The sequence below is a fragment of the Fistularia commersonii genome, chromosome 2, assembly GCF_037954325.1.
Source record: "Fistularia commersonii isolate RoL2024-O1a breed Wild chromosome 2, RoL_Fcom_v1.0, whole genome shotgun sequence".
Taxonomy (NCBI): Eukaryota; Metazoa; Chordata; class Actinopteri; order Syngnathiformes; family Fistulariidae; genus Fistularia; species Fistularia commersonii.
The window spans coordinates 8,518,097-8,543,310 of record NC_141285.1 but is presented as its reverse complement, the minus strand read 5'-3'; the positions used below and the strand labels follow the sequence as shown (position 1 = coordinate 8,543,310).

Sequence of the window (25,214 nt, the reverse complement as noted above, 5' to 3'; positions counted from 1 at the left end):
GTAATGTAATATCCCATGGATGGCTCTATGTTGATGCAACTCTTAAAAAAAGTCATGCGGTTTTCCACTGGGGTACTACAGCAACTACACGTGATTTACAATTGCCAACATTGTAGCTTCACATTTAATGTTAAATACATTATAGGCAGGACATATTTTATTGTAGGTGAACCTTGAATGTTGGGTGATGATGGCAAAACTAAGAAGTGATGTTGCTTTGTAATTTTTCAAAAGGTATTCTGTGACAAATTGAGAAATGGCTTTGCACAGGCTTTCATGCTCTGGTTCATAAATGATTTCCACACAAGGCAAATCCATGGCTCTTGGAAGCATTACTTGTGGAATCCTGACTGTAACATAGAATGTACTGTAGAAAAGGTATACCACCGTCTCTGTTGCTCTGTTGTTTCAACATGCTCATCACTCTTGATAATGCTCATGTCCATTTGTGATTATTCACATTTTCGCAAAACTTCCAGCTTAGTGTCCACAGCTTTCGAGCAGTTCTGCCCCTTCTTTTTCTTTAGCCAACTTCCCGTTTGAAGCTGCAGCCTTTGCCTTTACTGATACACTCTTTCTTCCTTTGAAGACCATAACAGCTCTTTTAATAGCCTCTCAAACATACAGTAAATCATTGCAAACCATAGTTTGCAAATCAAATTCTTGATGCCAACAAAATTCTCCTGTAATTTGTTTTTAAAATTATCAGCATTTGCATCATTTTCCATTAATTGTTCAATTTGCTTTCCATTCATAGTCATCTGGTCGAGCTTGTGCCTGGACTTGCCCAAACATGCTGCTCTGCTACAGCCTTTACAGTTATTGGTTTACTGTTCATTTTGCACTGTCTTGTTAATCGCTGCAAGCAAAATTTTCAAGCATACTTATTTCATAAGAAATTTCAAAGGACCACAGAATGAGCTTTATACATCAATGTGTTCCACTTCATTATTCAGCCAAAGGACATCTTTGTTTCTGGTGTGACCGTGATATAACCCCAGCTACGTCAGCTTCCTCTGAGGTATAGCCAGGATAAATACAACTTCCAGCTTGTTTTCTTTTCTTTCAAAACCACTGGGATCTCAGTAGAATCTTTCCTTCATCGTCTTCCATTCAGTCATTTCCAAGTCATTTACCATGCAGAGCAAATTTTTTTTTGTAAAATGCAGCTTTCCAATATAATAGGCCGCAGTTTGACACTGATACCATTCCCCTCAAATACTAAAACAAACTGAAAAGGAAATATGTGAAAAACTAAACCAATTTCCTCTAACTTCCGTGTAACCTGAAAATCAAGACATATTCTAGACATGTGGTATATGTTGACAAGTGAAATTGTATCAGTCCCAATCCAGATATTATCAGTATAAAACAATGAAAACTAATGACAGAGGCCATATCTGTTCAAATACACTCAAATGAAATGTATAAAAGTAAATGGGGTGTGAATGGTAATGATTTACATTTAACATTCATGCACACACACACACACACACAGATAACAGGAGAGCTGCAATGCAAGGCGCTAACCAGGCCATCAGAAGCAACTGATGGTTTCCTGTCTTGTCCAACAACAATTCCATATGCAGACCTGATTGAAGGGGTGCCCGCTCTACTAAGGTTCAGGTTGTGGACTGTGTGGGGATTACCTCCAATCACTCTCAGGTTGATCACTCTTGCTACTTTTAGGGGTCTTGGGCCTCACTTGTTTTCTGTCAATATAGGTCCAATACACATGGGACAGGTCCACATCACATGACTAAAGCAGGACAGGATTGAAAAAGATGAGTTTATGATCAGTCATTTACTGTACAGTCTACAAAAGAGACAGAAAAATATAAGCTGTAGAATAGACTCACATCAGTTTCATTTTTGTCTGGGGAAGGGTTCTGTTTTCTCATGTTGTTGCCGGCAAATGCTACATGTTTCTGACAAAGACAAGAAAAGCAAAAATACAAGTTATTGTGAAATTTCAGAAGCACCTTGTAGTTAAAAATAACATTAAGCTAAAAAGAAATTACACATGGAATAACAGATCATACGCCTGCCAAAGTCAAAAGCTCATGATGTAAATCAGGGGTGTCCAAACTTTTTTCACACGGCCACATACAGAAAAATATAAAAAGGACTGGCTGGGCCACACACTAGTGGTCAGGTATATAACTTCACTTCTATTGTATTTAAATTAGCTAAATCAATTAAATGTTAGTTAACTATGTTTTTTCTAATTGAATATGGTTAAAGTAAAAATAACAGCATACATCACAGCATTCTATTAATGGATTTTGATTTATTTTGTTACTAAAAGTGTAAATGCAATCTGCAGTGAAATAACAGTAAGATACTCTGAAAAACAGCAGACTGAGAGACATGAAATAGCTAATTGCAACATCAATCTCTTCAATATTCAAAACAGAAAACAAAAAATGTACAACATAGTAATATAGTGTGAAGAGATTTAACTGCTCAAGTAAACAGGACCATGTTTAATTTCTAAAATTTCCATCTTATGAATTAATATTTATAGACCAATGGAAAATCAGTTCAGAATAAAGCAAGTTCGGGTCAATTTTGAGGAGAAGTCTGCATCTCAATACAACTGATATTGTTCACCAGTAGTCAATAAAAGTCTTGGGCTGGGTCTGCTTTTTAGGATGGTGATCCCCTTCACAGCTCTGTGTAAATTGGAAAAAAAGGGAGAAGGGGAGATGGGTAAATTTCAACCTTGTTATGCAAACGAGTTGTTGAGCTTGTTAACACATCGACTAACATTTGTGAAAAAAAAATCAATTAACATTACTTAACTGAATTTGTCAGGAATTATGATTATTAATACATGAATGCTGTATAGGCTTATACATATTTTAACTCACCTACAACGGGATCGGCATTGCACTCAATGTGCGCAGTGATGCTGCGCTTTAGACTGAAGGATAGCTGGCAGGTTGGAAGAGAATTTGGTGGTTGAGATGTGAAGGACATCACAGAGATGGCTGTCGGTCATTTTTGTTCTCAATCTGCTTTTGTTCAGAGTTAACAGAGAAAATGTTTGCTCGATGTATGTTGAGCCGAACAGACTCATCATGCGTTTTGCTTGGTGTCTCATCAGTGGAAAATTGGCCTTTTCCAAGCTCTAGTGGAAGTCAGGGAGGGAGTGAAGCTGATGTCGATTCTTCAAAGAATCATTACACTGCATTTCGATGAGTTCCAACTGCAGACTCTCTTCCACTTCTGCATTCATCAGGAATGGAGTAGAAAACAGCTGGATTGCTTTCTCAATGTTGGAAAAATCCTGGAAGCGCCGACTGAATTCTGTCTTGAGAGATGTGATCACAGACACATATTTTTCCTTTTCAGCGGAAAGGTTGGCCGTTGGAAAAGCAGATTTGATATCGGAGAGCATGGAGAAGTGTGCAAGATTGAAGTTGCGCAGTTGCGTCTCAAAGAGATGGAGCTTCCCGCAGAATGCTTTCACATGCAGATACAGCTGTGTAACAAGTTGCTCTTTCCCTTGTGGACTCCTGTTCAGTGTGTTGAGATGATCATCAAGATCAACTTAAAGTGCCAGATCTGCCAACCGTAGAGAGTCACTCAGCTCATGGAGAGGTTGGTTCTTCTCTTTTAAAAACTCGTCGATTTCAGATCTTAGGGAAGGAAGGAAGGAAATGGTAGAGTAGGCCCCCATACTGCCTGTACATCTGATAGGAAAGCCTGAAATTGCCTGGGGTTAAGTCCTTGTGTGCGAATAGTGTTGACAGTTTTCACAAAAGTGTTCAGCACATCACTTAGCTGGACTACTTTGGCACAGAGGGCTTCTTGGTGAATGATTCAGTGCACCTTTACAGCTTCGCCTCTGCTCTCTTGCACCTTGCTGCACACCATTGAAGTCATTCCATGGTGCTCACCTGTCATAGCTGGAGCCCCATCGGTAATAACCCCACACAGCTTTTCCCATTGAAGTCCCATCTTGTCTACTGAAACCGACACAGGTTCAAAAATGTCTTTTCCAGTTGTGTCTTTTAGACTCCTGACATCAAGCAGCTCCTCCGTAATGCAAAAATTATCGTCAACTCCCAACAAAAAAATTAATAGCTATGCGATGTCTTTGGCATCTGTGCTCTCATCACAAACTAAATAAAAATCCAAAGCACAAGCTTTGTCTGACACCTGGAAGTTTTATGTTGGCTGACAAGTCTTCGATGCGCCGCATAACTGTGTGTCTGGACATGCTAAAGTTGTTGAAGTCCCTGCAGTTTTTCTGGGCGCATTATTCTCACAACCGTAGTGAGGAACTGTTTTATAAATTCACTGTCTGAGAAAGGTTTTCCGTATGGGGGGGTAAGTTGAGCTACTTCATAACTTGCATGTGTGGCATTTTCTTGTATTTTCTGAGCACAAAAAAAATACCGTTGTTGATTTTGCAGGCTTGCTGTCATTTTTTTTTAACTTTATCCTCTCTTTCAACACCAGTGTAAGAAGTGTCAGTCGTATGTTTTGTTTCGTAGTGTTGTCGGACATTATACTCTTTCATTACTGCAACAGTCAGTTTCATTGCAAATTAAACAGACTTCCCATTGACCTCTGTAAAGAAAAATAAATTTCCCCACCATATCTGAAATTTCTTGCGCTCACTTCTTTGGTTCAGCCCTTTCTGGTCATCGTTGGCATTTTTTATTTGAATTCTCTTGGCAGGGAACTGCCTTATTCAAGACAGCATTGCCACCCAGTGTTGAAACTAAGGAGTGCAATGCAGTCAAGCACAAGTTTCATGTGTGTGACATATGCAATTATATTTTTAGAATTGCTGCGGACCAATTAAAAATGGACCACGGGCCGCAGTTGGCCCACGGGCCGTGGTTTGGACACCCCTGACATAATCATCACGATTCAGGGTGCAGTGTTGATTAGCTGTGGATAAGTGTAATATCCTCTTAGGTGGTTGAAACATACTCCGTGTGCATGCATGTTGTGTCGAACACGCAAGGGTACATGAATGCCTGTGAGTTTTGCAAAGTCAGCTTACCAGTTGCCACTCTCCAATGTCCTCATTCCAGTGCATGTTAGTCTCTATCATCTCCTGCAGAGAACATTTTTAAAAAGTCACTTCAAAAAATGCATTATGCAAAAAATGTCATTTGTATAACATTTCAGATCAGATGAGAAACAAAAGTTTGGCCTGTCTGCACAGCTTTAGTGTGAGCAGTTGTGTGCAGATAAATGCCCATGTGGGCCTACTGGCATTGCTCCCCACCAACAGCTTTCATTTTAATTCAGGGATATTTACAAACCTTGGCTTAAATGCTTATGAGTCAGTTCACAGGTGTATAGAGCTTCACAGAACAGCTAGTAATGATGCAGGTTCTTGTTCCATTTTATTAAATAGCAACAACTATAGATAGAGCCTGGCCAAACTACCAATGCCTATTATTACACATTGCAATCAGCAAAAACTTTATGACACCCTGCCTAATACTGGTCAGGTGCCCTTTCTTTGCCATGGAAAAGTTCTGACTCTACAAGACCTGGATTCCACTGGACCTGTAGGGTTTACTATAACATCTGGTTCCAAAACATTAGTAACAAATCCTGTTAGGTCGTCTTAGTTCCCACATGGATTGTATTGTTTGCCCACCACATCCCACCAGGCCACCTGCTACAGTTACCCAATGGTTCAGTTCTTAATACTTAGCTGCCCTCCATCATTGGGCATTTTGAACTGCCTGAAGATTAACAACCCCATACTTCACATACTGGAATGCACTGTAGTATTCTGAAACCTTTCTTTCAGTGTTTTAATTTTTTGACCATTGTACTTATATTGAAAATATATTGAATATATATTGAAAATTTTACCCAAATAATGGTAAAATGATGATCATATCTTTTTCTATCAAAATTGATGGACAAATCATCCCCTTTGTATTTGCTTGACACGCAATCTAGTGCGTTGAATTTTAAATTGTTTGCTTTCATCAGTCAGCGTCCAAGAATAGCTTAATTTAGAATTATTTATAGTGCTCATAACTGAAGACACAATAAAACAAAATACTTTTACATATAAATACAGACCTGATACTCCTTCGGAATACACTTGTCTACAATTAGCATTTGTTGTTGGACTTCTCGAGTGAGCTGGCGAATGTTTCCCAGGAGACCCTCAATAACTCTTTGATTCTCTTGCTTAAGGTCCGCCATCTAAAAAAACACAACCAGATTTAATAATTTTTCTTTAAATCCCCTGAAAGCGATCTATCACAGCAAGAGAAAAAGTATTTGGCTAGATTTCTATACTCAGTGGCGTGCAGACTCTTTCTTCAGCTTTTTGTGCATCTTAATTAGTTGTTTTGTTTACTCAGGAAAGTAGTAGCTCTAGAGCGGATAAAAATTTGATTTTTTGTGATATTTAATTGAATATACATATGGGATTTTTCTGGCACGCTGTGTTTCATACAGATTACTTCTTACAATCATATTTACAGTCACAAGTTGTGAAAAGTCACTTTCAAAACTGAAATTAATAAAAACATTCTGAAGTCTTGTCTATCTCAGGGGCAACCGAACAACCTGGCTTTAATTGAGTATTGGAAAATAATTTCTCACAGCTGATGTCAAAAGTGAGTTACTGCAGGTGTTTTTAACAGAAGGACTCTTTTGGTGAAAAACTTTGATTGATTTATATTAGAACTGAATAAAGCGTTTATTTCATGTTTCATCTGTGTTTATACATTCAAAATGTTTTCCATCCATCCATCCATCTTCTTCCACTTATCCAGGGTCGGGTCACAGGCGCAGCAGCTGAAGCAGAGAGGCAAAATGTTTTCCTTTCTCATAATATTTCTATTATAATATTATATTATATAATATTATAATATTATATATAATAAATATTATATTATATTATATTATATTATATTATATTATATTATATTATATTATATTATATTATTATAATATTTCTCATAATATTTCTTATATTTCTAAAGCCTTATACTTGACTCTTTGGGACATACAATCAAGATTTGCCTCAGGCATCACCAGACCTCTGCACGCTACTGCTACACTGATTCAGTTTCTTCAAAATGTTGTGGTAAATCACTAAATGAAATATAATGGAATTTTATAATGCAGCATACTTCTGTGTACAAACTTTTAACATATAAACTGGCTTGGAGTGTGATTTTTCTGTAAGCCTCTTTGGAGTCATTAACCATGGAAAAATACAGACTTGGTTTAAACTTTTAGTTTCAGATAAACCTGCTAAAGTAATGCATTTACATTGCATGTCAGTATGGAATTTTAGATGCTCTTCCCCAATGTTACTGTGCTCTGCTATTTATAATCTCAGAGACCATTACTGTCTTGAGTTTTTTTTTCTACCACAGTCAAGGGGCAATCAATCATTAAGGGGCAATGTTTCAACCATATGGCCTTTCCCTGAATACATGCTTGGGTATAAATAAAAGAATGTCTGTGGTCTGAGTGAGTTGAAGCATGTAATTCATATATTTAGTGTAAAGCAACATTGGTTAATGTAAATTAATTCGTATCCTTGGCAATGAGGAACAAAGATCTTGCGCTTGCCCGTTTAATCCCCACCAGTTTCCATGTCACTACACAATGACAACATCCACATTCCAACAGCAATGCCGATCCTTGTCAATGTTAATGCACAGTGAGACATCTTTATGCCATGCTTACTTCTGACTTGGCAGCCTTCAGCATAGTTGACACCTTCTTCAGTTTCTTGGTTTTTTCTTCAGCCTCTTCTTGAAGGCTGGTGTACTTCTCCTCAATGTCCATGCGCTCTTGCTGTGTTTGGAGGGACAGGGATGAATTCATACTGATGATTATATTATGATGATTATTAATTATAAGTAGACAAATTGTCTTCATCTTGACTTTCGGCTGCTCCTGTCTGGGGTTGCCTTGGCCAATACACTTCCTCCATCTCACCCTATTTTCTGTATTCTCTTCTCGCGCACCAAGTCCTTCATGTCCTCTTTCATTCCATCCATATAACTTCTTAGGTCTTCCTCAAGGCCTCCTGCCTGGCCGCTCTAACCCCAGCATCTTTATATCAATATATGCATTATCCCTCCTCTGTACTGTATGTCCTAACCATCTCAGTCTGTCCTCTCTGATTTTCTCTCCAAAATATGGTACATGCGTTGTCCCTCCTATCAAGATCATTCCTGATCATCTCCATCCTCGATGGAGTATAAAAATACTGCAGCATGTAGCCCCCGCTGACCCAACGGTATCACTAGATGGCACGTCAAACATTTATTAGTGTTTTCTAAAGATTACTGGGCAAATTCTCTCCTTGAATTATTCCTTCATTCATTTATTATCTAGATGACTTATCCTGCATTTAGGGCTACATATTAAAACATCTTGGATAGTTTTATGTAACAGAACTATCGGGTTATGTTCATGATTTGTTAAAATGGTGTCAAGGTCAAATTTTCCACCACGAGTCAGAACACATCTAAACCCAGGGTGGAGCAATCTGCCCCCTACTTCCTCAGTGCTTTTGAAAGACCACCCTATTTCATGCAGTCATATTAATGATGATCAGTTAAATAGGAACATGATGGGAGATAAAAGAAGAAGTCAGACCCATTCAGCTTTGCTGGGTAAACAGACCCTATGGTATTTGGAGCTTTAATTACATGCTTGAGTTACAAAATGAATTGAATGGTCTTAAATTATATCTTATATTTCTCTGGGGAAATTACCATTATATGCCATCTAAAATGTCCTAAATCAACAATATGATTACATTATCCAACTTGTTGGGCATTATCCCTTGGATGATATCAGCTTCATAGCAACATACAGTGAGAATTTCCATCGACTTAGCCACTAATTTACACTTAGATTTGAATAACTCAAGATATCTCATAAGATAGATTTGATGACCCCATATAAGTTTTCCTCAAAATCATGTTATATACACCATAGTCACTCACATCTGTGAATGACTTGTACATTTCAAAATAAATACTGGTTTTGCCAAACCAAACAAACCCATGTTTAGTTCTAGAACTGAAGGAGCCTCTCGGATGAGGGGTGAAACACCCTCGAGTGAAGAAATTCAAGAAAGTCAAGTCGTTGCCATAACAAGAAGATCCCAACAAGAATTCCTCATGACCTGGATGACTGAGAACCTCCATAGAAACCCATATTGGACAATGAATGCTTTGTTAATTTTCTAGCTAAGAAAATAAACAGCTTTATGAAAATATCATTTAATACAAAAGTAATAATAACTATTCTTAGAAGTAGTATTCAGAATGCTAATGTTTGTTATTTTGAAACTAACAGAACTTATTTGTTCTGTTTAAAAAATAAAAAAGATGTATGCTTTTTTAGGTTATCCATATTAGGTTACCATAGCCCTGAAATGATTTTGTGTAGATCTTCCCTCAGCAATTGCACAACTCCTCACCTCTTTCTCCTCCAGCTTTTTCCCAAGTTGCTCTGCCCTCCTACATCGTTCCTCCAATTCTTTATTGGACTCCTGCAAGAGTTTCTCCTGCTCCTCAGCCTTGGCCAAGAGGTCAACTCCACCCACAATCACCTTCTTCTCCAAAGCTAACAGTTTTTCTTGCAAATGGTGGTGCTCCTGCCTGAGTGAATGGTGACGGATGATGATACGCTTGCTACCATGTGATATTTAAAAGTTTAACAGACACAAAAACATGTGTACTTCTCTTTAACTTACTGAGTTTTGAGCAGATCTTTCTCCCTCTTCTCTAGTTCTGCTTTTGCTTTGTTCCTCTCCTCCTCCTCCATGTCCAACTTTGCTTCTAAGGCCTTTCTTTCCGCTTCAATTTCAGCCTGCATCTCCACCATCTTGTCTGGGGAAACTTTTCTAGTCTCTGAAGAGATATAAAGAGTGTTATAAATAAAGGTTTATTTTAGATGTACTTTACCCAATTACTTAATTGTGTTTGCATGCTTAAAATGTTAGTGATGCCATTAGTTGATATTATTTAATCCCTGCTATTAATGTGAAAGTGAGCTCTTTAAAAAAAAAAATTAACTGATGCTATTCATAGTAGCCCCCTTTCCTTTACCCAGACAAATTTTATTTACTAATACAAATCATTGTAATTTGCAATCCTTGCCAGTGAAAGTATACTATTCCGAAGAAGTCAAGTCATATAAAAACGGATAAAAATAATGAAAAAATCTAATAGAAAACGGAACCAAACAATCAATCAGTTATTCTTACTTCTACGTATGCCACCTCCTTTCTCCCCTCCTTCATCCATTTCCCCTGACCTACTGCCCTCTGAGTCAGAGATCTCCTCGCCTGGAATAGTACATTGCAGTGGGATATTAGATTGAATTACTTTCTCCCATGTGCTAGGCCAAACTAGGACAATATCTGTACCCTCATCAATTTTCTTCCTCAGCTTTTCCATCTCCTTCTGATACTTTCGCAGAAGGGCATCTTTGGGGTCCTCATTGATTCTGGCTTTGTTCTTGATGTTTTTGGCCCTGTTGGCATAACGCAGGGTGCTCATGGTCTCATCATAGTTGTAGCTTGCAGGGCCAATATTTGCACACTGGTAAAATAAAACACAATACGGAAGTTGAAGTAGAAACTAAAAGAAATATGTTAAGTCTCAAATCCTTGAGAGGAGACATTGTGATTTTATTTCATTATGTACCATGCCATGTTGTGCATAAATCTCAGTCCAAAATATTCCATAATCAGTTGTGAAGAAAACTAAAATATGAATGCAGGTGGTTACAAATAATATTTGTACATTTGATTTTCCATGCTGCTCTGTACACACAAAAAAATGTATGTTTTTTTTACTTTGTTCATTTTGATTAATGTTATTTGGAGGAACATGCTCATGATTAGTTGCCTTTATAAAAGGATACATTGAATACTGAATGAATTAAATGTATTAAGTTCAGTATTTCCACAGGTGTAATGGTTTCAAACTTTTCGTGTACCATCATGGTCTTTGAGTTTCCCCCGAGTGAGTCCTGCAGCAAACGAGTAAGTTTGGAGTCCCTGTAGGGCACATGCATGCTCTTGCCATCAACCAGGGCAGAGATAACGTTACCCAGTGTGGAGAGAGAGAGATTGATCTTTGTTGACTCCTTTAATCGCTGACCAGTGGCTCCAGTCTTACCCTGCCTCTCAGAACCCTATGATGTTGTAAATGGAGAGTGACATTATTAATGGTCAAATAGTCTAAAGCATACCAGAAATATTAGCATCTGTGTGGTCTTGTTATATTCGTTGAGTGCATTTCTATTTTTCGTTTGAATTTTGTGGATCTAAACACGCACTGCAAGGTCAACGAGGTGAAGTTTTCCCATCCGTACAGGCTGGTCTCCATCGACACCATTTTCGCAGCACTCAATTGTAATGGTGAAGATGGCGTGAGAGCGGGAGCTGTGTTCATTCATGCCTGTGGCACCAACAGACCCTAATAAGAGAAAAATAACATAAATCAGACACAAATCCTCACGTCCCAATCTTGTTACACATTTTAAAGACTTCTAATGAAAGTTATAATCAGAAGCAAGTTTCTTTCCATGATTGTTGCCATTCCTCAAACAACAAAAGCAAAACATCTTAAAATAAGCATGAATGTTTGAAGCGACAGATATTCAAGTTACTTCTCATCCTGTCAGGTAATCTACCTACGTTTTCTCTGGCCCAATGTCATATACTTGTCCATGTCATCTGCATTTTTCACATCTTTCTGTGAAAGATCTTTTATATACACACCGACATCTGCTCTTTCTTTAATCTGTCACAAAGCAACAAAACAACATGGTAAACTATGGGAAACAATCTATATGTAATGCTTACTGACCTACAGGAGTAACTGAATGACTTTTTCCTTAAAGTCTTTAATATTAATTAGTGACTAAGCTACTGAAGAAATATGAATATTATACCTCAAGCCTATGCATGTGGTCCTTGCCCAGCAAATCTCGCACTTCTTCATTGTAAATCTCTAAGTATGAAACACGAACCAAAAACCTGCAGAAGATTTTAACATGTCCAAAGTGAATAAACTCTGACAAGGTTCATAGACCTTGCAGAGAAGATGTAACGGATAAAATAGACAGTTATTAAATAATAATATATCAGTGTACATTAAGTGCTGAGAGAGAACTGAGTTTATAATGGTAGTATCTGAAGAATTACAGCTTGATATTAAATATTGCAATGTGGCTGCAATGAATGTACAGTGAGTAGAACTCAAAAGCAGTTATAATACCAGTACTATATAAGAGAACCAAATTCTATTTTTTCTTAAGTCTGTTGTTTTTGTGCATATTAAGACGTAGTCTAAATTCAGTATAATTTACTAATAAAACAGTTTTGTAGAGTTAACAGAGTGCAATCTTGACCTTGTGTCACCCTCTGCCTTAGCAATGTGACCAAAAATGTGGGCAAAAGAGTTAGGGATTATGCCCCTGAGCTCTGGCACATCTCTAATGCCCTCCATCGTGAACGTTTTCCCCGTGCCAGTTTGCCCATATGCAAAAATTGTGCCTACAAAGAAAAACATAATATAGTGTTATCAGTCAAGTACAAAATATATGTTAAATATTGAAAAATTTTCAAAAACAGAAAATTAAAAACAAACATTTCAAACTTACTTTTAATGTAGCTGAAAATGCAAACAGTAAATCAGTTATAGTACACCTAGCGGCTGCATTTTATCTATTTGTTAACAGACAAAAAATTAGAATTTTACCATTATATCCCTCTAATACAGAGTCAATGATGGGGCGGGCGGTGAGATTGTAAACATCCAGCTGTTTGCTGACTGGTCCAAAGACAGTGTCAAAGGTAAAGGTCTTAGGAGGTTCCTGGGGATTCTGTGGTTTGTTCACTGTTACGGCTCCATTGATCTCATCCACATAGACAGCATGCTCATATCCCATTTTCTTCTCTGTCTGGTTCAGGGGACGACATCTGACCACTACTCTGACATTATCACTGATCCCCTGCATGTCAGTTTTCTCAGGCTTTTTTTCCTGAAAATTGACCATACGCACTAGCCAACTTGGAACATTGTGAAGTAAAACTTGGACAAAAATAATCATTGATATAACAATACAAACCATAATGAGTACTGTCAGCAGGTATTACAGCCAATTACTGTAGTGCCATCTCATAGTGTTGTTGTTGCTGGGGTTTCAAGGCTACTGGTATCCAGAACAGCATTGTTGTCGCTAACGTTCTTATCCATGTACCTTTCTTTTTCTGCCTTCGTTTTGGGCCCAGGAATATCCTCCCTGTGTTACAAAAAGATGATAGATTGCCCTTGTGACATCATAGCTGCTCCAAAGAAGGGAATGGACAGCTGGACCTGATGGGCAACATCTATTGAACGATTACATCATGGTCCACCTTGCGACATCACAGCCACTGCTTCAGTAGGGTTTTGTTGTAGTTGTCATGGTGCATTACATGAAGACATACACTATATGCCCAAAACTATTCACTCACCTGCCTTGACTCACATATGAACTAAAGTGACATCCCATTCCTAATCCACAGGGTTCAATATGACATTGGTCGACCCATTGCAGCTATAACAGCTTCAACTCTCAGGAGTGTGTTTATGGTAATTTTTGACTGTCCTTCCAGAAGCACATTTGTGAGGTCACACACTGATGTTGGGCGAGAAGGCCTGGCTCTCAGTCTCTGCTCTAATTCATCCCAAAGGTGATTTATCAGGTTGAGGTCAGGACTCTGCAGGCCAGTCAGGTTCATCCACACCAGACTGTCATCCGTGTCTTTGTGGACCTTGCTTTGTGCACTGGTGCACAGTCATGTTGGAAAAAGAAGGGGCCAGCTCCAAACTCTTCCCACAAAGTTGGGAGCATGGAATTTTCCAAAATGTCTTGGTATGCTGAAGCTATCAGAGTTCCTTTCACTTGAACTGAGGGGCCAAGCCCAGCTCCTGAAAAACAACCCCACACCATAATCCCCCCTCCACCAAACTTCACACTTGGCACAATGCAGTCAGACAAGTATCATTCTCCTGGCAACCACCAAACCCAGACTCATCCATCAGATTGCCAGAAGCGTGATTCGTCACTCCTGAGAATGTGTCTCTACTGCCGTCCAGTGGCGGCATGCGTTAGACCACTGTATCCAACACTGCATTGCACTTGGTGGTGTGTGGCTTGGATGCAGCTGCTTGGCCATGGAAACCCATCATATGGAGCTCCCTGCGCACTGTTCATGAGCTACTCTGAAGGCCACATGAAGTTTGGAGGTGTGTAACAATTGACTCTGCAGAAAAATGCAGACCTCTTAGCACTATGCGCCTCAGCATCCGCTGACCCCGCTCCGTCAGTTTACATGACCTGCCACTTTGGGGCTGAGTTACTGTAGTTCCCAAACACTTCCATGTTCTTATAATACAGCTGACAGTTATGTGTAGAATATTCAGGAGCGAGGAAATTTCACGACTGGATTCGTTGCACAGGTGGCATCCTATCACAGTTCCACACTGGAATTCAGTGAGCTCTGGAGAGCAACCCATTCTTTCACAAATGTTTGTAAAAACAGTCTGCATGCCTTGGTATTTTAAACAACTGTGGCAATGGAAATAGTTGTAACCGGATTCCGATTATTCAGATGGGTGAACGAATACTTTTGGCCATATAGTGTATGTTGGACTCTCCATAAATCTCATAAGAAATACATTCTGATAGGTTAGGACAAATGAGGCAAGTATATGGTGGAAAGAATGAGTATAGTAAATGTGCTGAAGAAGTACAACATTGGTGCTGTAGCTGTTGAGGTAATCAGTGCTGCTGACTTAAGGATCTTGGGTTTTGGAATTGAAGGTTTCGCAAATATGATTCAAAGAAAGAATGCTTTGTGCCAAAACAATACAGAAAGAAATGACAGAATAGAAAGGACCAATGAGGGGGAAATTAAAAATGTACTCTGCAGCAAAGAGCAGCATGAAAATATTGTGATATTTGTGACACAAGTCAAAAATGCAACATTTAGGAATAAATCTGGAGCTAAAAATTCATTTTTTTTTGAGAAAACTGCTGCACATCATGATGGGTTAATATGGTATAAAAAAAAATATCTTTACTGAACATAGTTCCCATGGGTGGCAGTACAAACTAGCCAAGCGTCAGCAAATGCGATATACTGTAAGAAGCTGTGTAAATCTTTAGTTCAATGTGAGAAGACTGCTCACAAATAATCAAGACTTCAGGCCCTTTGAAATTTGTATTTCCTCCTCTCCTTCTGTGACCCACACGAGCCCAGTTCCAGTTATTGGCACCAGTGGCAGTCGTTGAGGTGGACCTCGACCAAACCCATTTGAGATTTCTTCTTTCAGCTTTTCCCTTCAGGGGTCGCTACAGTGAACCAACCTTCTCCATCTAACCCTATTCTCTGTATACTCCTCTCTCACACCAACTACCTTTATATCCTCTCTCACCATGTCCATAAATCTTCTCTTTAGACTTCCTCGAGACCTCCTGCTGGCAGCTCCAATTCCAGCATCCGTCTACCAATATATTCACTAGCTCTTCTTTGTACATGACCAAACCATCTCAGTCTGGCTTCTCTGACCTTCTCTCCAAAATATCTAACATGTGCTGGTCCTCTGATAGACTCATTCCTGATCCTATCCATCCTGGTCACTCCCAAAGAGAACCTTAGCATCTTCATCTCTGCGACCTCTAGCTCTGCCTCCTGTCTTTTCGTCATTGTAACTGTTTCTTGGCCATACAGCATAGCTGTTGTCACCACTGTCTTGTATACCATTACTTTCATTCTGGCTGATAGTCTTCTATCGCATAGTGCCCCTGACACTTTTCTCCACCCATTCCAACTTGCTTGAATCAGTCTCTTCACCTCTTTTCCACACTCTCTGTTGCTCATTCACACACATATACTCTTGCTGCGACTAACTTTCATTCCTCTCCTTTCCAGCGCATACATCCACCTCTCTAGATTTCCTCAGCCTGTTCTCTGCTCTCACTACGGGTCACAATGTCATCTGCAAATATCATGGTCCATGGAGATTCCTGGCTAATCTCACCTGTCAGCCTGTCCATCACCACTGCAAACAAGAGGGGGAACAGAGCTGATCCCTGATGGCGTCCGACCTCTACCTTGAACTTCTTTGTTACCCCCACAGCACACTGCACCACTGTCTCACAGGTAGCAAACATGTCCTACAACAGTCTAATATACTTCTCTGCCACTCAAGATTTCCTCATACAATACCAGACCCCCTCTCTCGGCACCCTGTCATATGCATTTTCTATGTCTACAAAAACACAATGCAGCTCCCTCTGGCCATCTCTGTATGTCTTTATTAGCATTCTCAAAGCAAATACTGCATCTGTAGTACTCTTTCAAGGCATGAAGCAATACTGCTGTTCACAAATGCGGACTTCTGCTCTCAGTCTAGTTTCTACTACTCTTTCCCATAACTTCATTGTATGGCTCATCGACTTTATCCCTCTATAGTTGCCACAGTTCTGCACATCCACCTTATTCTTAAAAATGGGCACCATCATAGTTTGCCTCCATTCTTCAGGTATCTTCTCACTCTCTAAGATTCTGTTGGATAATTGAGTCAGAAACTCTACCACTGCCTCTCCTAGACACTTCCACACCTCCATAGGTATATAGGACCAATTGCCTTTCCACTCTTCATCCTCTTCAGTGCCTTCCTCATTTCACTTTTACTAATCTCTGCTACTTTGTGGTCTACAATAGTCACCTCTTTTACCCTTTCCTCTCTTTCATTTTCCACATTCATCAGCGCTTCAAAGTACTCTTTCCATCTTCCCGTCACTCTTCTTGCATCTGTCAATACATTTCCAACTCTATTCTCAATCATCCAGTCCTGTTTTACATCCTCTCCATCTTTATCTCTCTGTTTCGGCAACCTGTATAGATCATTCTCTCCCTCCTTACTGTCCAACTGAACATGCAGGTCATCATATGCCATTTGTTTTGCCTTTGCTGCCTCTATCTTTACCTTACATTGTATCTCTTTGTACTCCTGTCTGTTCTCTTCAGTCCTCTCAGTATCCCACTTCTTTGCTAACTGCTTTCTCTGTATATACTTCTGCACTTCCTCATACCACCACCAAGTCCCCTTATCTACTTTTCCTTCCAGATGACACACCAAGTACTCTCCTACCTGTCTCCCTGATAACACTCTGTTGTTCATCATTGTTCATCATCATCTGGAAGCTCTCCCTGACCACCCAGAGCCTTTCTCAACTCCACCCTGAAAACCATACAACACCACTTTGTCCTCTGCTCTGCCTTTGTCCTCTTGATCATCCTTGTCACCAGTCATCCTACAAACCACCATCCTATGCTGTCTGGCTATGCTCCCACCTACAACTACTTGCAGTCACTGATCTCTTTCAGGTTACCTCGTCTTTACAAGATGTAGTCTATCTCTGTGCTCCCACCTCCACTCTTATAAGTTACCCTATGTTCCTGTCTTTTCTGGAAAAAAGTGTTCACGACAGCCATTTCTATCCTTTTTTTCCAAAATCTACCACCATCTGTCCCTCTGAGTTTCTATCCTGTTTACCAAATCTGCCCATCACTTCTTCTTCCTCTCTCTTGCCTTCACCAACATTCCCATTGAAGTCTGCTCCACTTACCACTCTCTTATCTCTGGTGATATTCTGCATCAATTCTTCTAGCTCATTCCAGAGCTTCTCTTTCTCTTCAAACTCACATCCCACCTGCGGGGAATATCCACTAACAGCATTGAGCATCATACCTTCAATTTCCAGTTTCAGACTCATAAGTCTATCTTACATTCATATCACCTCCAGAACATTCAAACACCTCCTTCAAGATAACTCCTACTCCATTTCTCTCCCTGTCAGTACCATGATAGTACAACTTAAAGCCTGCTCCTAAGCTTCTAGCCTTACTATCTTTCCACCCGGTCTCCTGGACACACAGCCTATCTACTTTCCTTCTCTGCATCATGTCGACCAACTCTTTACCTTTTCCTGTCATACTCCCAATATTCAAAGTCCCCACTTTCAGTCTCAGACTCTTGCTTTTCCTCTTCTCTCTCTGCTTCCGAACACACCTCCCTCCTCTCCTTTGACATACAGTAGCCTAGTTTCCATTGGTTCCCTGTCAGTCATCAGTGTGTAAATACATATACTAATGCACATGGACACATCCTCAGTGATGTTCCTGGAATCATTGGGTGTTTCGGGTCTTTTCATACACCCTCATCCAGGTGACCCAGCCAGGGCTGATCAGACCCCGGCTTGTATCCAGTTAGCACACTGGCTACAATGACTCCATGGCTCTCCTGTCTTGAGCCACAGCCATTTTGAGGCCCTCTCTGCCGCTTTGGTGGTATTGCGGATGGCTCTTCTCTTATGCTGCCCGACGATGCCCAGACAACCCAGAGCGCTGGCATAGGACCGGGCCGCAAAGCCCCTGCAGCCCACTTCCACTGGAAGGCATTTTGCCCTCCTTCCTGCTTGCTGGCACTTAACTAGTCCTGTGTACTTGGAGAGCTTCCTCTCAAAAGCCTCTTCCAGGCGGTCTTCCCACGGGACGGTCAACTCCAGCATTATCACTTGCTTGGTGGCCTCTGATACAAGGACAATGTCAGGACGGAGGGTGGTGGTTGGAATATGGCTAGGGAACTTAAGCTGTTTTTCAAGGTCCAATGGAGCTAATGGAGTTCTTGGCATGGCAGAACTGCTTTGCCCAAACAAACCCTGTGCTGAGTGCCTCAGCGATGGTCATGCCTCCATCGGTAGCAGCCTTCTCCTAATGCTGTGGCGCAGCAGCTTAGGACGTGTTCTAAGGTGCCTCTCTTGGAACACAATGGGCAGGCTGGCGACTCTGCTAAGCCCCAAGTATGCAGGTTCGATGGACCGGGCGGCACATCTTACACTGCCTGGACAAGAAATTTGATGCGATGAGGCTCAACAGATCCCCGTCCAGGTAACTTTCCTCTCAAGCGCATTTACCCATCTTGTCCAGGCTCCCTGCTGTCTCATGCCCACCGCCTTGCAAGATCTCGATTCCTCCATAGCTGCTCTCACCTCCTCTTGGACCAAGCGACTCCTCTCCTTCCCCCTGATGTTCATTTGGGGGGTTGGGAAGGAACCTAGGCCAGCTCGGCCCCGTGTGACGACTCCCACCAGAGTCTTATGGCGCAGTCTAGCTTCAGCTGTTTGTACGGCCTCTTCTGCCTTCCACTTTCTGCCCGTCCTTACCTGGATTCCAGCATTACCCACCTTCGTATCGCTGGAATCCCTGTACAGCACCACCTCTCTGGCTTTGGTTACCTTGAACTCCTCCTCCAAGGACTTGAAGGGCAGCTGCAGTTTGTTGTTGCGCCTATAGAGAGCAATGCTGCTCAGGCTCTTTGGTAACCCCAGCCATCTCCGGAGGTGGCTACTGACTTTCCTCTCCAGGGTTTCAACTGTGGAATGGGACGGCATAGATGAGGAGCAGCCACAGGATCCTGGGGAGAATGCCGTGCTGTTAGACCCAAGCCTTGAATTTTCCAGGTAGACCTGACTTGTCCACAGACTTAAAACCAGACATCAAACTCACCACAAGCTGTCTGGATGGATGCTGTATCTTTGAGAGAGCTGTCAAACATCTTGCCCAGACTCTTGACTGGCCTCTCTGAGATTGTAGGGATAGCTGCACCTGCAATGTTGAAGCAGAACTTGTCTTCTACCTTCCCTTTCCTGAGCACCATCGACCTACATTTGACAGATTTGAATCTCATTCGGGCCCACACCATCATCTTCTCCAGCCCCTTCAGAATCCATCGACATCCAGGAGCAGATTCTGTGGTGACTGTTAGGTCATCCATAAATGCCCTAATGGGTGGCTGTCGTTGTCCAGAGCTCATCAGGGGCCGCAAGCACTCTGGCTCAGCAGACTTGGTGAACATATTCATGGCCAGGGAGAATAGCATCAAAGAGATGGTACACCCTGTGATGATGCCAATCTCCACCTTGTGCCAGCTGGATGAAATTGCTCCTGAAGAAACCCTCATGCTGAAGTTGTTGTAGTAGTCAGCGATGGGGTCTCTACATCTGCTCGGCACATGATGTTTCACCAGAGTGAGCTGGACTAACTTATTGGGTATGGAGCTGAATGCATTAGCCAGATCGAGGCATAACACTGACAAATTGCCTCTCTGCTCTCTGGCCTCCTGGATTAGCTGCGTCACTACCCCTGTATGCTCCACACAGCCTGGCATCCCTGACATGCCACCTTTCTGAACTGATGTGTCGCTGTAGGTGTTCTAGCCAGGTATGAGCCCAGTCTCTTGGAGATAGTGTGGAAGAAGATCTTTGATTCAACGCATAGGAGGGAGATGATGCGGAACCAATCAAGCTGGGTGAAGCCGTCTTCCTTCGGAATCCATACTCATTCAGCCCTTCGGCATTGCTCTGGTATCTTCCCCTTTCTCCAGAGGACTCTCAGAATTTTCCACAGACGCATAAGCATTTTGGGACAGTTTTTGCACACTTTGTACGAAGTGCCGCTTGGTCCTGGAGCAGAGCATGCTCTGGCTTTATGGACAACCTCCTTGATTTCCATTAGCCTCAGCTCCGACATGTCAAACTGCACCTCTGGTTCCGGGGGATCAATGTGGATGTCATTGTCTCCCAGCTCCATTTCTCTTCTGGGGTCGCAGAACATCTGTGAGAGGTCTTGATCGATGTCTTCCCTTGAAGAGGTAAGTTTGCCACTGCGTTTCTGGCCTAATAGGTCTTTTGTGAACTTGAAGGGCCGTTTACGAGCCCTCTCACGTCGCCGCCTCCGATGCCACTCTGCTCGGCGTAGGACTCTTATCCTCTTCTGGTGGATGGCCATCAATTGGGTTAGGCCAGATCGCTCCTCCTCTCCTGCCTCCTTATACTGGCACTTCAGCGCTCTCATTTCCCTTCTGATGAGGTGGATCTTCTCTGCTCTGTGGTTCCTTGCGTAGGATGTTCCCGGGCTTTTCTTCTGCTCTTCGCCGAACCGTTCTACCGCTATGCCGACAACGATTGCCGTCATGGCTTGCAGCTTCCGCTCCGCCTCTCCTGTTGACACAGTCTCCAGGATTTGGTCCACATCATCGTCGAACTGCTTCCACAGCGAAGTCATGGTAGCTGCTGGCCATTTGATCTGCCTCCACTCTGAATCGATGCTCGAGGAGCGCAAGGGCAACACTTGGAGGTTCCGAGAACTGTGGGGGGACTCCGGGCAAGGCCCCTCCTGCGTCTCACCAGGTGGAACACCTGTGCGTTGTGTTGCTCCTGCTCCCCCCAAGCACTTCTTCTTTGCTCGGTGGATTTTCAAGCCGTGCATATTTTTGCAAACCTTTCCACAAATACAGTGTGAGCTCGTAGTCGTTTGCCCATTGCTTTGGTCTGTTACCAATTAATCCGTCCTGTTGGGGTGCTCATCCTCCCCCCCTCTCGGGCACCCCTAGGGGTATCTCTCCATTGAGTTAATCGTAGCTTGATTGGGTGTCCTCCTCACAGTGAACACAGATTGGGTTGTCAGCCCGCTCTGCCCCGGTCGCCGTCTCTCCGAGCTGTCACTGCCTCTCCAGTAGTCACTATTCTATTCATGGTTGTCATCCAGTCTTTCCTGGCCATCACTGATGCCTCAAAGTACTCGCTGTGTAAATACATATAGTAATGCACATGGACACATCCTCAGTGATGTTCAAATGGTGGTCGTTGTTTACCCGGGCCTTGACCGATCTAATATGATCTGGTTATTATGTTTGATTCACATGCTTGGTTTTGGCAAAAGTTTTATGCCGGATGCCCTTCCTGACACAACCCTCTGCATTTATCCGGGCTTGGGACCGGCTCAGGGAGACACTGGCCCGTGCCACCCTGATGCTGCATTTGAAGTTTGGATTTGGTAGAAACCAGATATTCAGTGCATTAAAAAAAAAAACACTTATGCTGAAATCGGAATATGTGCAATATCATTTAAGCTGTTATTACTTCTTGGAAATAACCAAGTGATTGTGTCTGTATAGACTGGAAAGAGGAAATAATAATAAATTGCAATAACTTCAGTGAAAGGCCTGTTTGAGAAGATCAAGCATGATAATTTGAATGCACCCAATACATTATTGGGGAGTCATAAAACAGATGCTGGTGCTGGCAGGGTGTTAAAAGGTGGTTTTGCAAAAAATTAAAAAATACACAAGAATTCATGTTTATTAATGGAAAATATGTTTTGACCTCACTTCACTGTGTGATTTGTGACTGTACCAGCATCATCAAATGTGGTGAAAGATTTATAATTCAACATCACTGGCAATTGAGAATGCAGGTTGGAATCCTTTGTTAGTTGACTGGAATGATAAATGTAGACAGGATAATACTAAACAGGATAATATGTCAATGTAATAGTGGCTTCATTATGCAGCCTCAGGGCAGCACTGGCCCGTGTCTCCCCAAGCCTACCTTGGGGGGGCACAGAGCAGTGTCTCCCTGTGCCGGTCCCAAGCCCAGATAAATGCAGAGGGTTGCGTCAGGAAGGGCATCCGGCGTAAAACTTTTGCCAAAACCAAACATGCGAGTCAACCATAGCCATATCATACCGGATCGGTCGTAGACCGGGTTAACAACGACCGCCATTGGTGCTGATGACCTACAGGGTACTAATGGAAATTGGGCTACTGTGGGTCGAAGAACAAGAACAAGAGGAGGATACGGAGAATAAGGTTAAATGGAGAAAGTTGATTCGCTGTGGCGACCCCTGAAGGGAAAAGCCGAAAGAAGAAGAAGAAGAATAGTGGCTTCATTACAGTCGAATCCATAAGAGGTAAAGACAAAGGGAAAAGTTACAGGGTTAAACATTTCACATAAAGGGGAAATGAATGACAGAATTTAAAAAATCAACTTAGCAAAGGACCTTGTTATTTTTAACATGTTTTCCTTCCTGAACAAGCTTGGTTGTGAAAGGGACAGTGCGTTTGGACAAAAGGAAGAAAATATACTGATAGGTATATCAGGTTTGGGGAATGATGAAGGAGATAGGGGAAGGAAGTAAGAGGAAGGAGTTATTCACTGGTGTGTGAAGAAGAGGGGGAACGTATATCAAGAAAATATTAAGTTAATCATATTTTGTCAAGGTAGAGGAGAGAAAAGTAAGAGACAAAAAAGACTGACAACAAGGAAGCCATTGGAACGTCTAGGATGCGTGCTGATTTGGCTGTTTCTTTCAGCAATGAAGAGTTAAAGAGGCTCTAGGGAAAGTAGGAAAGACTGCACCTGGAAAAGATTAGATATGCCATTGCATGATCAAACATCTGTGTGAAGGAAGCCTGGAGATGCTATTAGTGCTGTCACTAAATTGTAAAATCATTAAATGTAACAAGATGCCAACAAAACATTAATGTTCTTGCAGAAAGAAATGCATGGCCTCAAAGTGGATTCAGGAGGGCATGGGTGACCAGGGTGCAATGACAGGATAAACAAGAAAAGCTCAAGGAAATAATCACTGATCACAATTTTATTGTTTATATTTTATTTTTAATGGAGAAAGGTTATGACATGCTAAGGTGGGAGGGACGCCTCATCATAATGGATGTAGTACATTCATTTGGGTCATGGGCTTTCTTGACTGAATAAATATTTGGGCAAAGATATCATCAGGATCGAGACGCCTCACATCGAAAGCAAAATCTCACTCACAGGAAGACTGACTAACTGGCGTTCCAAATGGAAATGATCAGTGACATACTGAAATCCTCAGTGTTGAATTAGATCCATTCTGACCTAAAATGACTGCGTCATAAAATTGCATGACAATTCAAATGGCTGCTGCAAACACACTCAAGTTAGCTTTAAAAATACATATATATCAACTCCTACATTATTTAGAATGAACCCATTGAATGCATGTTTTCTTTTTTTGTATTTTACTGAGGACAATTACAAGGTACCCTCTAATGAGTTCATTATCAACTAGGTGTTTGTTGCAAAAGGAATTACCATGAGAGGAGCATGGTGCATTATGTATTGTGTCTGAATGAAGCAGATTTAAAAGGGATTGTCTCTAGAATGACTGAACAGAAACAAAAAATAACTTATTACTCAAGTTTAGAATTAAAGTTTACGGGATATCATCTCTTTCTGTAAATAAGACATGAACAATAATAAAAATCCGACTACAATTTCTACTCTGACCTGACCATAGTACAGTACTGCTGTTGTCATTCCACCAAGGAATAGACTAGCACCATTCATCCAGCTCTTTGAAGGTACAATTGAAGGAATTTTGATCAACTCAGTAAAACATAAGAACACTAACGCTTATAAAATTAGCGTTCCCACAAACGCGATACTGCATGTCTGCACAATATGGGTCAATTCAACATCAGTCCTGCTTTACCTGATCTTTTTGACTGACACAAGATACCAGATGTCCTGTTAAATGTTCTTTTGCTTGGGGAAGTAGTTTGAAGAAGGGCATTATTCTTAACGTTTGGAAAAGAAATTCAAAATGTCACATTCCATGTTTACCACATTCTGGTGTGCCATTTACAGTTAGCTATATTTGTAAAAGAAGAGACATGCCTCATAGAACCTTTTATATTCATTTCACCGATACTGCAAAACCAGAGTCACTGTTGTGTGCAATTGTGCGTGCCTGCCTGCCTGCGTGCGTGCGTGCTCGCGCGTTAGTCCGGCTGAGTACAGAAGTGCCAGGACAGTGTAGCGGGCACTAGATTAATCTGTGACAATAGCCAAAATTCCCCAATGTCGCTATCAAATCCTTTATTTTAATGGTTTCATAGGACCCAACTAGAACAATTCACAACACAGTTATATACTTAAGGCTACATAAAAAAAATAAAAATAAATAAATAACAAAATAAATAAAAAAATGGTGTTGGACAATTAACTTTTTTATATATTTTTATCACAGTGAGCACAGTGTTTCGTTCAAAATTACCTGAAAAGAAGGAAAAAGAGCTTACTGAGTTTCCAATCACTTCCTATTCATTTAAGTCGGTAACCACAAACACCCTGAAAGGACTAGTATGTTTTAAACTGTATTCAGTTATCCTCTCCATAGCCGTATTTGACCGGTTCTTTGTTGTTCGAACTTGTCGAGCGTAGCGGTTGTACTGGTATGTCTGACAGTAAGTGAAGGCAGCATCACACCCTGATTTTTTTTC

General features: G+C 41.3%; 1 protein-coding gene and 1 pseudogene across 1 annotated transcript; both read right to left on the bottom strand.

Moving 5' to 3' along the window:
- Positions 1-1,645: 1,645 nt before the first annotated feature.
- On the bottom strand, positions 1,646-13,017 carry LOC147236268 (kinesin-like protein KIF3A). The gene is made up of 15 exons (XM_086160691.1): positions 12,747-13,017; positions 12,397-12,541; positions 11,938-12,022; positions 11,681-11,786; positions 11,320-11,459; positions 10,978-11,175; positions 10,403-10,577; positions 10,241-10,321; positions 9,728-9,884; positions 9,452-9,632; positions 7,699-7,809; positions 6,070-6,195; positions 5,024-5,077; positions 1,860-1,928; positions 1,646-1,759 (listed from the first exon to the last, which is right to left on the bottom strand). The coding sequence occupies exons 1-15, from the start codon at positions 13,003-13,005 to the stop codon at positions 1,646-1,648; spliced, it is 2,001 nt and encodes a 666-aa protein (XP_086016817.1). The 5' UTR covers positions 13,006-13,017.
- Positions 13,018-18,288: 5,271 nt separating this feature from the next.
- Positions 18,289-21,187, bottom strand: LOC147236267 (uncharacterized; annotated as a pseudogene).
- Between the last annotated feature and the right edge of the window lie 4,027 nt (positions 21,188-25,214).

Excerpts from the sequence above, each read along its gene's own strand:
- LOC147236268 (XM_086160691.1), bottom strand. The coding sequence starts at position 13,005 with ATGCAGGGGATCAGTGATAATGTCAGAGTAGTGGTCAGATGTCGTCCC. Across the intron at positions 11,176-11,319 it reads TTCACCTCGTTGACCTTGCA|GGTTCTGAGAGGCAGGGTAA; the intron begins GTGCGTGTTTAG and ends ACAACATCATAG. Across the intron at positions 6,196-7,698 it reads TGAAGGCTGCCAAGTCAGAA|ATGGCGGACCTTAAGCAAGA; the intron begins GTAAGCATGGCA and ends GTGTTTTTTTAG.